Source organism: Lodderomyces beijingensis, assembly GCF_963989305.1.
Source record: "Lodderomyces beijingensis strain CBS 14171 genome assembly, chromosome: 5".
Classification (NCBI taxonomy): domain Eukaryota; kingdom Fungi; phylum Ascomycota; class Pichiomycetes; order Serinales; family Debaryomycetaceae; genus Lodderomyces; species Lodderomyces beijingensis.
In genome coordinates, this window is record NC_089974.1 from 571,160 (window position 1) to 584,368 (window position 13,209).

At 49.9% G+C, this 13,209-nt stretch overlaps 6 protein-coding genes across 6 annotated transcripts; 3 read left to right on the forward strand and 3 right to left on the reverse strand. All coding sequences in view use genetic code 12, as the record gives it.

The window, feature by feature from the left end:
- Positions 1 to 142: 142 nt before the first annotated feature.
- Positions 143 to 1,780, forward strand: LODBEIA_P41410 (uncharacterized protein; the record flags this gene model as incomplete). Its single annotated transcript, XM_066974330.1, has 2 exons — positions 143 to 309; positions 382 to 1,780. 2 exons carry the CDS (start codon positions 143 to 145, stop codon positions 1,778 to 1,780), a joined length of 1,566 nt encoding a protein of 521 aa, XP_066831079.1.
- Positions 1,781 to 2,631: 851 nt separating this feature from the next.
- On the reverse strand, positions 2,632 to 3,852 carry LODBEIA_P41420 (uncharacterized protein; the record flags this gene model as incomplete). The annotated part of the gene is made up of 1 exon (XM_066974331.1): positions 2,632 to 3,852. The coding sequence occupies one exon, from the start codon at positions 3,850 to 3,852 to the stop codon at positions 2,632 to 2,634; it is 1,221 nt and encodes a 406-aa protein (XP_066831080.1).
- A 1,747-nt stretch (positions 3,853 to 5,599) lies between these two features.
- On the reverse strand, positions 5,600 to 6,130 carry LODBEIA_P41430 (uncharacterized protein; the record flags this gene model as incomplete). Its single annotated transcript, XM_066974332.1, has 1 exon — positions 5,600 to 6,130. The coding sequence occupies one exon, from the start codon at positions 6,128 to 6,130 to the stop codon at positions 5,600 to 5,602; it is 531 nt and encodes a 176-aa protein (XP_066831081.1).
- A 2,414-nt stretch (positions 6,131 to 8,544) lies between these two features.
- On the forward strand, positions 8,545 to 9,933 carry LODBEIA_P41440 (uncharacterized protein; the record flags this gene model as incomplete). Its single annotated transcript, XM_066974333.1, has 1 exon — positions 8,545 to 9,933. The coding sequence occupies one exon, from the start codon at positions 8,545 to 8,547 to the stop codon at positions 9,931 to 9,933; it is 1,389 nt and encodes a 462-aa protein (XP_066831082.1).
- Positions 9,934 to 10,145: 212 nt separating this feature from the next.
- Positions 10,146 to 11,930, reverse strand: LODBEIA_P41450 (uncharacterized protein; the record flags this gene model as incomplete). Its single annotated transcript, XM_066974334.1, has 1 exon — positions 10,146 to 11,930. One exon carries the CDS (start codon positions 11,928 to 11,930, stop codon positions 10,146 to 10,148), a length of 1,785 nt encoding a protein of 594 aa, XP_066831083.1.
- A 625-nt stretch (positions 11,931 to 12,555) lies between these two features.
- LODBEIA_P41460 (uncharacterized protein) lies at positions 12,556 to 12,885 on the forward strand (the record flags this gene model as incomplete). Its single annotated transcript, XM_066974335.1, has 1 exon — positions 12,556 to 12,885. One exon carries the CDS (start codon positions 12,556 to 12,558, stop codon positions 12,883 to 12,885), a length of 330 nt encoding a protein of 109 aa, XP_066831084.1.
- Between the last annotated feature and the right edge of the window lie 324 nt (positions 12,886 to 13,209).

Genomic DNA, 13,209 nt, shown 5'->3' on the forward strand with positions numbered 1-13,209 from the left:
TGGAGAAAGGACCATGGTGTTTTTTCTGCAAATCGTTGAAGAGGTCCACCCTTTCAACACTTCCAGCCATCACCTTCTTCAGCCCGCACTAAAAAAATTTCAGTGATGGATAAAAATTCCATCACCACCACCTAGCGAGTCAATGGCGGAACCAACACCAACACCAGCAGCAGCAGCAGAGCAAGATGTTAAGATGGATGAAACAGAGGCTACCCAAGCTACTCCGGTTCCACCAGCCACCTCCGCCGGTATCGCCTCGCGTAAACACGCCGCGAAAGAAAGACAAGCACGTCAGAAATACGATCAATCGTAGGTACGAAACATCACCTTCAACAGTCAACCACCTCCAATGCCGTATACTAACTCCATTTTTTCCTGTAGCGAATACACTCCCGAGCTAGACGAGAACGGACAGCCGCTCCCCAAATCGCAACGTCAGCCCAAGCGCAAAGTGGCCGTGATGATCGGCTACTGCGGCACCGGCTACAACGGCCTCCAGATCCAGCCGGACCCCGCCACCAAGACCATCGAGCGCGATCTCTACGACGCCATGCATCGCGCCGGCGCCATATCCCGCGAGAACGCGCTTGACTTGAAGAAATCCGGCTTCCAGCGCACAGCACGCACCGACAAGGGCGTCCATGCCGCGGGAAACGTCGTGAGTCTCAAGATGATCATCGAGGATGCCCAGATTAAGGACAAGATCAATCTGCATTTGCCCGAGCAGATCCGGGTGTGGGGGATCCAGCGCACGACTAAAGGTTTCGATTGTCGCAAGATGTGCTCGTCGCGTGTCTACGAGTACTTGTTGCCGTGCTACTCGTTGTTGAAACCGAGACCCGGCACGCGGTTGAGCTCGCTTATTCGCGAGGCCCAAAGGGAGCACCCGCGGGAGATGTTCATGGATGATGGCGGCGAGGGCGACGCGTGGTGGGGTGGGGTCCAGCTGGAATTGTTGCAAAGCGGCATCACGCCAGCGCAGCTCGAGTCCATGTCATCCCTCATAGACGAGGAGTCACTGGAAAGTTTGGACAGTAGCGATCCCATATGGCGCAAGGTCAAGCAGATTGAAAACCAAGCGCGCCGCTCGTATCGCATCTCGCATCACCGTCTCGAGGCGTTCAAACTCGCCATGGCGCAGTATCAGGGAACGCACAACTTCCACAACTTCACGGTGGGCAAACCGCACCACGACACCAGCGCACGCCGCTACATCATCTCCACCGACGTATCTGACCCCTTTGTGATTGACGGCACCCAGTGGGTCTCGATCAAGATCCACGGACAGTCGTTCATGTTGCACCAGATCCGCAAGATGATATGCATGGCGGCGCTCGTCGTGCGCTGCTCCCTCCCACCTGCCAAAGTCATCCCCATGTGTTTCCAAAATGCCAAGATCAACATCCCCAAGGCTCCAGCGTTGGGGTTGTTATTGGAGAACCCCGTGTTTGACGCGTACAACGTCAAGCTTAAGGATAATGCCTACGATGCCATTGATTTTGGCAAGTATCACGAGGAGATGTTGGCGTTCAAGATGAGGCATATCTACGATAAGATCTACGCTGATGAAGTCAAGGATAACACGTTTTATCTGTTTTTCGGATACATTGACAATTGGCGATTGCCTGACACGGAGGACGCGAGGGGCAATGTCACGACGATATTCGATTTCTTGCATAATTATCTTGAGCTGGCCGAAAATGATGACGCAGAGCCAGTTGAAGGTAACACAGTGGACGGTAACACAGTTGACGGTAAAGAGGATGAGAAGAAAGATTGAAAACTGGGAGGTATACTACACTTGTATAGAAATGGAGAACGTTAATTTATTGACCTTCATCCAACCGTAACCACAGCGAATCCTCTACTACGTCATCAGCGCCATTTCAAACTAGCATTATAGGATTAGCAGGATATACACTTCGGACATACATATATACCATAAACGCATGAAAAAAACTTCACAAAATACCACACACGCACACAGAAACATTGGGAAACTGGCACTGTGCAAGCCGCCTGAGCCATTTTCAAAGGCAGCGGAAACTCGAAAGGCCAAAGTCATACATCCGTAGCTGGGCTTTAGCAAAACATATCGGAAAATACAATTGAAGATATCAAAAAAAAAAGGTGGGGGAAGAAGGGAGTTGGGTGAATGGGGAATGGGGTTAGCAACAACACGTGCAACTCACACTCACAAAAGATCAACCATCTTGATTAAAAATCTCGATGAGAAAAGCTCAATCTTAATCTCAATCTGGCAAACTTTTTCAAGTTTTTTTTATTCCTTTTCCAAATTTCAAAATCAAGTCCAAGCAACGCTGCGTTGCGTTATACTGATGTAAATCCTGAGGAAAAAAAACACACCTTCCTGTGGGTGTTTTGGGGGGGGGGGGAAGTTATAGCACATATACCGGCTGATGCAAAGAACCATTGGATAGCATCATTAACGAGGATGAAAACACTTGTGTAGTATCATCTCTAACAACTCGTGTGTATTTGTAAGGGGGTGGTTATGTTGAGGACATGTGCATTTAACGGTTGGTGGGTGGCTGTTTGGTTGTAGCGATAGTCTCAGAAAAAAACTTATCAGCTAGCAATGACATGAAAAAAAAAGACTCTCCTCTTTTTCTAAAGCCATGCTGGGTTACCTTGATTTTGTTGTTGTTGGGGAACCTTGGGTTTTTCCTGGTAGTTGCTGGAGTAGTTTAGGTTTGGGGTGTAGACGGCCTTTTGGTTCTGGTAACGTTGGTCAGCCAACTGTTGCGCAGACTTTTGCTGTTGTTGTTGTTGTTGTTGTTGTTGGGACAGTTCCTCATTTTGCATTTGTTGACCCAGTTGTTGCTGTTGCTGTTGCTGGGCTTGTTGCTGTTGCTGTTGCTGGGCTTGTTGTTGCAGCTGGGCTTGTTGTTGCAGCTGTTCACCTTCGATGGCCTTGTTGCCCTGAGCTCTTTGTTTTTCTTGTTGAAACTTGTACAAAGTCCAGTCGAAAACATAGTCATAACGGTAATTCTCCTTTTTAAACAAATCTCTAAACAATTTCCTCAAATAGGCATAATCGGGCTTATCGTCAAATCTCAACGTCTTGATGTAATTCATGTAATCCAAAAACTCCGAGGGCAAGCCTTTGCACAAGATATTGTTGGGGGTGGTCATTTTCTTTTCCATGATTCGATCGTACTTTTGTCTCTTTGTTGCAGCTTTCAAGCCCTGCCAAGGCAACGAGCCGCGGCAAAAGTAGATCAAGACATACCCCAAGCTTTCCAAGTCGTCTCTTCTGCTCTGCTCGATGCCCAAATGGGTGTTAACGCTGGCGTATCTCGCAGTACCGGTCAAGTTCTTATTCTCCCTATAAGGGATATGTAAATGAGTTCTTGGATCGCGGTATTTTTTCGCCAACCCAAAGTCAATCACGTTAACCTGCGAGCCTCTCCTGCCAATGCCCATGAGGAAGTTGTCGGGTTTGATGTCACGGTGGATAAAGCAGCGCGCGTGGATGTACTCGATGCGGCAGATCAACTGGTCGGCCAACAACAAGACCGTCTTGTAGGTGAACTTGCGGTTGCAGTAGTTGAACAAGTCCTCCAAGCTGGGGCCCAACAAGTCGATCACCATGGCGTTGTAGTCGCACTCGGTGCCGTACCATCTGACAAAGGGGATGCCGACGCCGCCACTAAGCGCCTTGTAGACCTTGGCCTCGTACTCCAACTGCGGGTGCTTGGCCTTGGTGTTTTCCAACTTGATGGCCACCTCCTCGCCCGAGATGATGTTGGTGCCGAGGTAGATGTCGCCAAAGGAGCCCGAGCCAATCTTGCGCCCGATGCGGTACTTTTTGCCCACTCTCAAGTCCATCCTGGGGGGACGCCGATGGCGGGTAAATCACTCTTGCTGGGGGGAAAACGGCAGACAGAAACAATAACAACGACAACTACAACGGCGCTGGCGGTGAAAGTGAAAGTCTAGATCTAGATGAATACCCTGTAGTTATAAACGGACGAGACCTTCACAAAGGCAAGACCTGTGTCGAGAGCGGCAAAGGTATAAAGATGTAACTATTGGTGTGTAGCGAGTGGGTTTCAAGAGCAGGCGTTTTTTTTTCTTCTTCTTCTCCGTCTGCTGCTTCACTTTCGCACTGGGTGGGAGATAGCTCAGAGGCTGCTTTTGGGGGCGAAGGGGAGGCCCTTGTCATTGCCGTCTTTTTTTTTGCCTCTTTTATTTTTGCTGCCACGCAGAGAGAGACAAGGCCAAAGGGTTACTGGGTGGGTTTAAATTGTTATGGAGAGACAGAGCAGATCGGATCTGTTTTTACTTGTGCCTGTGGCCGACTCGTGGGGGGAAGGGCAGGTCAAAGTGGACAGCTCATCATCTTTGCTGTGCCATTACTCCGCTGTGGTAACGGACGGGGGTCCGTGTGTATGGTGGTGGGTCATTCTCAAAGAAGCAGTTGTGGATTGCAAGGGGGTCGTGTACTTGTGGTGAGGGAGAAGCAGAGGCAACAACCAGAACCAGAGAACCAGAGAGGACGTCGGGCCTTGGTCTCAGCCACGAAGCGTGTTGGGTGTTGGCCCAGACTGGAGTGTTTGCCAGAAGTTTGGTGGGTGGGGGGGATGGGGTTAAAAATTGAAATCAGGAGATGCCTCGTACGGATAACGAGGCATCAGAGAGGGAGAGAGGGTAAAGCGACAATTTGGACAAAAACTACAAAGACCATCAAGATCTGGTCTAGATCAAACCCTCGCGTGGTCTCTGCTTTCGTTCCATGAATACGAAAGGTTGGGGCCGGATCAAATGAAGAAATAGCAGGCCTAGTGGGATATTTTGGCAACCAAAATTGCAGCTCTATATATATACACACATGTATACATGTATATATTTTTCTCTCGTGCCCCCTGTGCTTGCGCAACCATAGGGATCGTGAAATCACCCGAGACAGCAATCACGATATACACATAGGGGGGAGAGAGAGAACAGCAATTGGGTTCAACCGCGTATATCCATCACACTCCACTGTACTGTAGTTTGCAGTCAACGGAAACGTGTTTCCTCTCGCTAACCCTCCGTTTCTCCAGGACTCCACCCATGTTAGCATGAGGATATAGTTAACTTGGCTGGATTTCATCTAGTGGTGGTACTTGGCCCGTAGAGTGTGCCATGCCGCTGCTGCTGGGGCCCCGTGTCGGATCAAGTGAGAGGTGGGTATTCACAGTTTAACCTCTTCCCTGATCCTGCTAAATGAAACCCAATAAATGAGAAATTATTCATTAATATATGTACATATATAAGTAAGTATATATATATTGGCAAAGCCTTTGAAACCTCCAAAAGAAAGCACCCTCCACCCCCGAAAAAGAAAAAGAATGGTATAAAAAAAAAACCAAAAAAAAAAAACAAAATTGAACAATCGAATCTTGGAAACCCCCAATGCCAAATACCCACGGTTGTCTCTGGCACTGTGGTTCTCTTCATCCTTGATCCTCTCAATTTCAATCAATCAACCAATCGCATAAAAAAAATTAAAAAAAAAAAAAAGTCAGTCTATTATACACAAGGTAATGCAAAAGTTAAAAAGCCCACTCCGTAAAAGGTCGAGTTTGGAAAATTAGGCCTTGGCGACAACGGGCTTCTTGAACTTGGCAAAGAGCTTCTTAAAGAAGTCGTGGGGTTTCTTCAATGCATTGTTTTTCGACGCGGCTGCCTCCTGTGCCTCAGCCGCAGCCTCCGCCTCTTCTGGCGCTGCTGCTTCGGCGGCTTCGCCTTCTTCAGTCACCAACTCGCCGGCTTCTTCAGCGGGAGCTGCTTCCACAACTGGTGCAACTTCTGTAGAAAGCGGCTCTTCAACTGGCTTGGTGGCATCGACTGCCTCGGGCTCGGCAGCGGTAGCAGCTTCTGCGTCTTTAACCTGCGGTGCGTCAACTGCCGCAGCCGGAGCTTCGGTGGTCTCAACTCCAGCGGCTGGCGCCTCGACTGGCGCCTCGACGGGCGCGTCAGCCGGTGCAGCCTCAGGAACCTCGACGGTCTCTGTGGCTGGTGCAGCGGCGGTTTCGCCTTCTGCAGCCACCTTGTCCAACGACTCCTTCGACTCCGAGTGGAAGATCTTGGAGACTCTTCTAACCTTGTCCTTAATTGTCATTGTTCCTGCAAGATATATTTATGTCTCGGTGGATGGTTACTGGCTGGCTCGCGGAAGTTGAATATTTGAACCAAAAAAAAGTGTGGGTGTTGCTGTCTGGCTCTTGTCGCGATAAGGTGGTATAGTGTCTTATTCTTGCCCCTTAAAGGTTTTTTTTTTTTCTATTTTTCTTTTGCAATAGATAAATAGATAGCGCCTCTTGTAGTGAGTGTTCCGGGGGGAAACAAAGAGAGCAGAAAAATGGATCAATAGTCTGAAACAGCAACAAGGGAGGAGAAGAAGAAGAAGAAAGATGAAAACAGGAAATGTGCTTTTTGCCAGAAAAATTTAAGGAAAGTCGAGCTCTAATATATACTCTCTGCCGATTGTCACACTCTGCTTTGAGACTCTTAGAGAGAGAGAGACGTGTAGTGTGAGTTTAAGTGGGAGTGGAAAGCAAATCCCCCTTGAAGCATCAGCGCCTCTCGCCAACTGCACAGCATAATAAAACAAGATAATAAAATAAACTGCGATAAAATAAAATAACAAAAGGAAAGTTGACAAGACAAAAAACTAGCATTCCCCTCCACCCGCGCAGGTGCTACTAACTCGGCCCAGAGTTTAACTTTATCGAGTAATTTGCAAGCAATTGCAGCGCGCTGTCTGGTGGTAGGACCACAGGGCAAGGTTTGCATGACCACATCTGTTTCAAGTTGACTTGGACAAGAGCAGGCAGAGCCACGGCTGTTTCCGATTTCCCTCTGCGGACCGGTTGCGTGTACCTTGTCAAAATCCAAAATTTAATCTGGGTCTAAAAACAGAAAAAAGTGTCACACCACAGCGACCCTCGGATTGTGCCGCGGCACACGACCCCCCACTGGCTAACGCCCGGTAGAGTTGGTCGACATTCCTCAGCTCAACCGTGCCAGAAATTGGACAGCGACAGTCATTCGGTATCCGGAGAGGGCCCGTCGACTCGGTAACCATCGTCCTCTCCGATCTGTTGGGGAACCTCTTTTCTCCTCCTTCAGCACGGGGGGGGGGGATTTTTTTTTTCTTTCCAAGTAGTGGTTACGCGCGGCTGTTCCACACGCACGCCATTTTCTCCGTCAGCACAAAGCTTAAACAAAAGGGCAACGGCACCGGTGCACGACCCGCATACGACAACAACGCGACATTTGTGCCTCAATAGCGCCGTGCCCACCCCCCGCCAAAAGTCACCCGACTACTAGGTTGGTACACAATCACCATCGCCACCACCACCACCCACTATCATGACGGTGGTCATCTTTGTACTGGACGCGTATGCGCTCCCCTTGGACCACAAACAATGGAAAAATAAAAGAGACGCGCTCCCCCTCCTCTCAATTGACACCAGGGTGGTCAATTCATCCCGCATGCAATAGCATCTCTTTCTCCTACAGTTGGATGAAGATGAAAGACGAGAAAAGACAGCTCTCTCGCTGAGTAAGCCGTGTAGAAAATTCTAGACCACCTCCACCTCCGCAGGGGAGGCTCGCGGTATTTCATGCGTCATCTTCAAGAGAGACAGATGAGACGCGGCGTGACGTTTGTTTTTGGCCATGCTGCTTCGATTGTCGTGGTGCGTTTCGCAGTTGGTCAATCTTACCGGGCATCTCACTCTGAAACAAGAAGCGGCGTCAGAAATAAAGACAGTAAGCGGCACGCGAGCTATATTGGAAGGAGGGTTCATGGCCGTGGCGGAACCTTCCACAAACGCTAGTGCAGGTGCCCAATGCGCGCCAGGGGTGGTTCAGGCGTTGCTTCTCTCGGTTGTTCTTCCTTGGTGGAGCTCAAAGCACGCGTTGGATGGTGTGCCAACCATTGGTTGTTTCCATGGCGATTGCTGTTGGTATAGCTGCAACTTCTTGCCTCTGTCGTGTCGCGAAATTGATAAAATGACACAACAAAACAAAATGGCACTTTTCTAGTTCTACAAAGTTGCTGGTGAGAGACACCTTTTACGTTGGTTGACTTGCTAGTTTGTGACCTCTTGCCCTTGAGACCAACTCTCAAGTAGGAGAGGTTTGACTTGATCGGTCGAGGTGGGAAAAAAACCGAGACTAGACTGAGTTTCAATTGGAGATTTGGAAAAGGCGCCGCACCCCCCCCCCCGTCTCTTGTCTCAAATCCGCTTGATTTTCAACAATTTCAATATCCTACTTTCCCAAGCCAATGCCCTACTTTAGTTGCAAGACATAGATTGCCTCTATCAAAGCAGTAGAGTTGACTGTGCTGTCTAGAGACTCGTGGCTGCAAAATCTCTGAACATGTCCCGCAAGAGGGCCCCGTGAAAAAACAGAATTTGGCAGGGTCGTGCACGTGCCAACCAATTTGTATACTTAGCCTAACCACACCTCTGTATAAGACATCAACAACCAAAGTCTACACCATAACCAAACAACCAGACAGCCATGTCTAGTGGCTCATATATCAATAACCCGCACCGACCGCAAAGGAAACCACTCGCCAAGAATGACCCGGCAAAGTTCAAGATCCACAAACAGCTGACCTCGTTGCAGAGTTTACACACCCGAGAGGGCAAGGATAAAGAAAACGTGGATCCTCAAGGTGGTAAAAAACCGAGCCGACGAGACAAGCATCTCGGGCTGGGCACAGCCAGCACTACGCCCATCACCCCCTTTCGAGTCTTGCAAACCCCCGTCAATCAAAAGCCAGCTTCCCATTACCGCAACCATGGCATGGCTACTCCTCGCGCCACCAGGGGCGGCGAATTGCAATCGTCCACCTGGTCACCCTCGTCTTCATCGTCATCGTCGCCCTTTGTCGAAGAACCAGCACCGCTGAACACGCCTCATGCCGGTCACGACCATCAGCTCAGCACAAAGTCCGCTGCGAAACTACCGCCACTTCAACATCCTCAAACGCACCGCCCCCCATCACTAGCCTCAGCGCTAGCCCCGACCACCACCCCGTTGAACTTTCACCATTTTGAAATTGGCCGTTGCTTGGGCAAGGGCAAGCTCGGGCGCGTCTACTGCGCCCTCTACCGCCCCTACAACTACCTCGTGGCGCTCAAGGTGATGTCGATCGCCGAGATCAAACAGAACCAAATCGAACGCAACTTTAGACGCGAGATCGAGATCCAGCTGGTGCTATCTCACGCCAACATCACCCGGTTATACTCGTGGTTCCACGACGAGATCAACGTTTATCTCGTTTTAGAATACGGCGAAGGCGGCGAGTTGTATAACCATTTGCAACGCTGCAAGAGATTCACGGGCTTGCAAGCGAGCTACTACATCTACCAAATCGCTTTGGCGCTCCAGTATTTGCACCGCAGACACATTGTGCATCGCGATTTGAAACCCGAGAACATCATGCGCTGCGAAAATGACGTGGTGAAATTGTGCGATTTTGGATGGAGCGTATACACCAAACGCAAAATCTCCTCCTCCTCCTCCACCACCACCAATGGAGCTGCAAGTTATAGCAGCCGCAGGTTGACCTTCTGCGGCACAATCGACTATCTCCCACCGGAGATGATTGAACGCAAACCGCACGACCACCACGTCGATATATGGGCCCTCGGCGTCCTATGCTACGAGTTTCTCGTAGGTAAGCCACCGTTTGAAGAAGTGGATAAGAACGCCACGTATAAGCGGATCGCGGCGGTCGATTTGAAGTTCCCGCTCCATCATAAGCACGTTGAACCGGACGCGCGCGACTTGATTGCGCGGTTGTTAAGGAAGAAACCCGAGGACCGGTTGAGCTTAGGGTTGGTTTTGAAGCATCCGTGGATCGTTAAGCACATGCCTCAGTGGCCGACCCGGAACAACTGACGAAATCTCGCACTGCTCACTTTGGCCAAGTTTTGCAATGTGTCGCGCGGGAGAGCACGAGGCAGAGACGAGGCAGAGAAGAAAGAAAAGAGAGAAGAGCAAGAGATGGGATATATGGATTGTAAGCATAGATAAAATTTCGCGATTCAATTCGATAGAGCGTGTGCTTCGAGTGCCACCCGTTCCCGACTTTTCTGTAGCTGTAACTTCAATCACGGCTGAACCAGCTGCGCCTGCGCCTGGCCCTGCGCCTGCTTCAGCTGTTGTTGTTGTTGTTGTTGCTGCTGTTGTTGTTGTTGTCTCTGCCGCATCATCAGCTGAGCCAGCTGCTGAGCCTGCTGATACTTGATATACTGCTGCTGCCACGCCTGCTGCTGCATCACGTTATGCTGGGCCGTATTACCAATGGCCTTGCTCGGTGCTCGCACCTGGTACATCTCACCGGCGATGGCGCTGAATGCTTGTGTCTGCGAATCTTCGCTTGAGTTCAAGGGCACGTCGACGTTGATCAAGGCGCATCGTCCTTGCATGCCGCCAATCGACCCCGAGATGGCCTGGTTCGCTAACGTCTGCTGCTCTCCACCTCCACCAACACCCAGTTGAGTTTGTTGCTGTTGAGCTTGTTGTTGGGCTTGCGTATGCTGGGCCGAGATGATCAAGGCATTAGCGTAGAACTCGCGCGCTTGCAAGAACCGATGCCTATACCTCACCGGCATGATAATCTTGCGCTCCAACGGGATCGGGTTATTCTTGCTCAATCCTTCAAGCACCAAATGCGTCTCTTCATCTGGATCGAGCACTTTGCTAGCGCTGCTAGCGTGCAGCAAGTCGTTCTCGTCGTTGAACGCAGCTGCTTCACGCCGTTGCGCTGCTAGGGCGTTGTTCTGGGCAATCTTGGCTTGGTTACGCTTTTGGTATTGCTGAAGGAGAACGTCGTAGGGCGCTGATCTCCCCAATACGGCACGCTTGGCGCCCATTGAGTGCGTCTTGCATGTTAATGAGCGGGCACAGAGCCCACCGGATGGTAAGGCTACACCACACTGTTTTTCAACGTCAACGGGTCCCTTTGGTTTGGCTGCCTGTTTCGCTTGCAGTTGTTGCAGTTGTTGCAGTTGTTGTTGTTGTTGTTGTTGTTGCTGCTGCAGTTGCTGTTGCTGTTGCAGCAGTTGCTGTTGTTGTGGTTGCAGTGGCAGTTGCAGTTGCAGTTGTTGTTGCAGCTGATTCGCGGGTGTCTTTTGCGGGGTGTGTTGATTAGAAGTAGAAGATGAAGCCGAGACCGGCAGAGATTGAGTTTGAACACTAGTCGAACCCTTTTTGGTTTTCTTCACCGGCTTCTCCACAGGGGTCGTAGATGCAGCCGCCGCCGCCGCCGCTGCTGCTGCTGCTGCTGCTGCATTGGCAGCTTCTTTCTCCTTTTGAGCCTGCGATTTCTTATACTTTTTCTTCGGCTTCGACGCTGCCAGTCCATTGGCACCGCCATTGCTACTCCCATCGCCACCTTCAAACATATCCTTTGTAGCATTTGGCCCCGGGGTGTTATTCCTCGAGCTATCCACCGAGGAACCGCCTTCCAAATCGGCGGCCATGCGGCTTCTTTTCTTCTTATTCCCGCCACTGGAATTCCCATTCAGCTGCAGTTGTTGCTTAGCAGCAATCTCGGCTCGTTCTTGTTCCTTTTTAGCCTTCATTTCAGTGCACTTTGAGTAATGTTGGTCTAAGCTCGGGTAGCCGATTGGTCGACGGCACGACTTGCAGATTTTGTAAGGTATAGGCTGTTGCGAAAGTATCGATTGCTCCGAGTTGAAATTTAATGCTAGTAACGGAGGTTTCCAAGAGCCGTTGTTAGCACTAGCAGTGGTAGTCGCACTTGCAATATCAATCTTCTTATCTAAGTAATTTCCAAAATCTTTCCAAATCACTGACTTCTGAGGAGAATCAATGGCTGAACTGTTGTTAACTTGCTGCAATGTGATCACTTGGTCTGAAGCAGTGGTCATTATCTTGTTGGAGATGCTCGTGGCGTGCTAGCTTTCAGCTGTTTTCTTGTTGTTTTTTTTTTTCTTTCTTTCTTCCGTGGGTCGGTGTTGGACTGGACGGGATGGGACGGCACGGTCTTTCAAGTGGGCTTACAAGCAAATAGTTCGATCTAAATCGTGTAGATAAAGCACCTGCAGTTGTTGAAACAAAAAGAGCTCCAGGCCAAATTCCACCAAAAACTTCCGACGCAAGACGTGTGCAATATATGAAAACGACGATGGTTTGGTGAATGGTAGTGTTGATAAACTCCCCTCTCCTTTCACCATATACGTGTGCACCAAAACAATCTTTCTAGTCTTCAGCACACAAGCGTTTTCCACAGCCTCTCTCTGCAAGTGGACCGGTGATTTCAAGTACTGACTAGTGTTTGGTTGGTCCCCGCACAGACTAAACAGATCTCAAACACACTGGCTTAACGTGATTAGAAACCGGTTGCTCGGACTTGTCTATCACTATCAAAAGGTTGTGGCTCATTTTTTTTTCTTTTTCTGTTTTGAAGTTGCGCTTTGATTTCACCAAACCAGCCCCCACACACACCGTTGCCTCTTTCACCACCACCAGCATCGCCATTTCCTAGTGTCGCTCATGCTAAGAAGAGAAGCCACGACAATCAAATTGTCGCCGGAAGATGTGTTGGAGTACGATGAGTCGTTAGAACGGCAGAAACTATCTCGAGCTCAGGGACAACAGCAATTGCAACAGCTGCAGCAGCAAAGTCAGTCTACTTTCCAGAACCAAACTGCGCGGAATAATAGCGACTTTAACTCTTCGAATATCTTGCAGGAGCAGATGAACAGCCAGCTGGACAACGCCGACATTGGCGGTAACGATATCTTGCCCGATTTGAACAACTCCACGGTTCTGGAGCGCCAGACCAGATCCAAGAGCGAGAGGATCGGGGTTGCTCCTCGGTGACGCGAGCGAGTGACGCGAGGAGCGAGGGGATGAGGTGGTTGAAGGTGCAGCTAGGGGTGGACAGAAGGTTGTTTCATGCGCATGTCACGAGAGACGTGACTGTTGGAGAGGGGGTATTTACACCAGAGAAAGAACGGAGGGTCGCGTCCCTCTTTAGCTGATTCCAAAAAGTTGCAGACTTTACATTGCCGAACTTTGACATCTTGGCCTCTCCCTCCCCTGGCTAGCTGTTCGAGGTCAGGCTCCTTCGCTGACTCCAGTTCCCGCTTCCTGCTTCTCAATTTGCATGAAAATACATATATGCTCCCAGAGAGGGTTCAGACT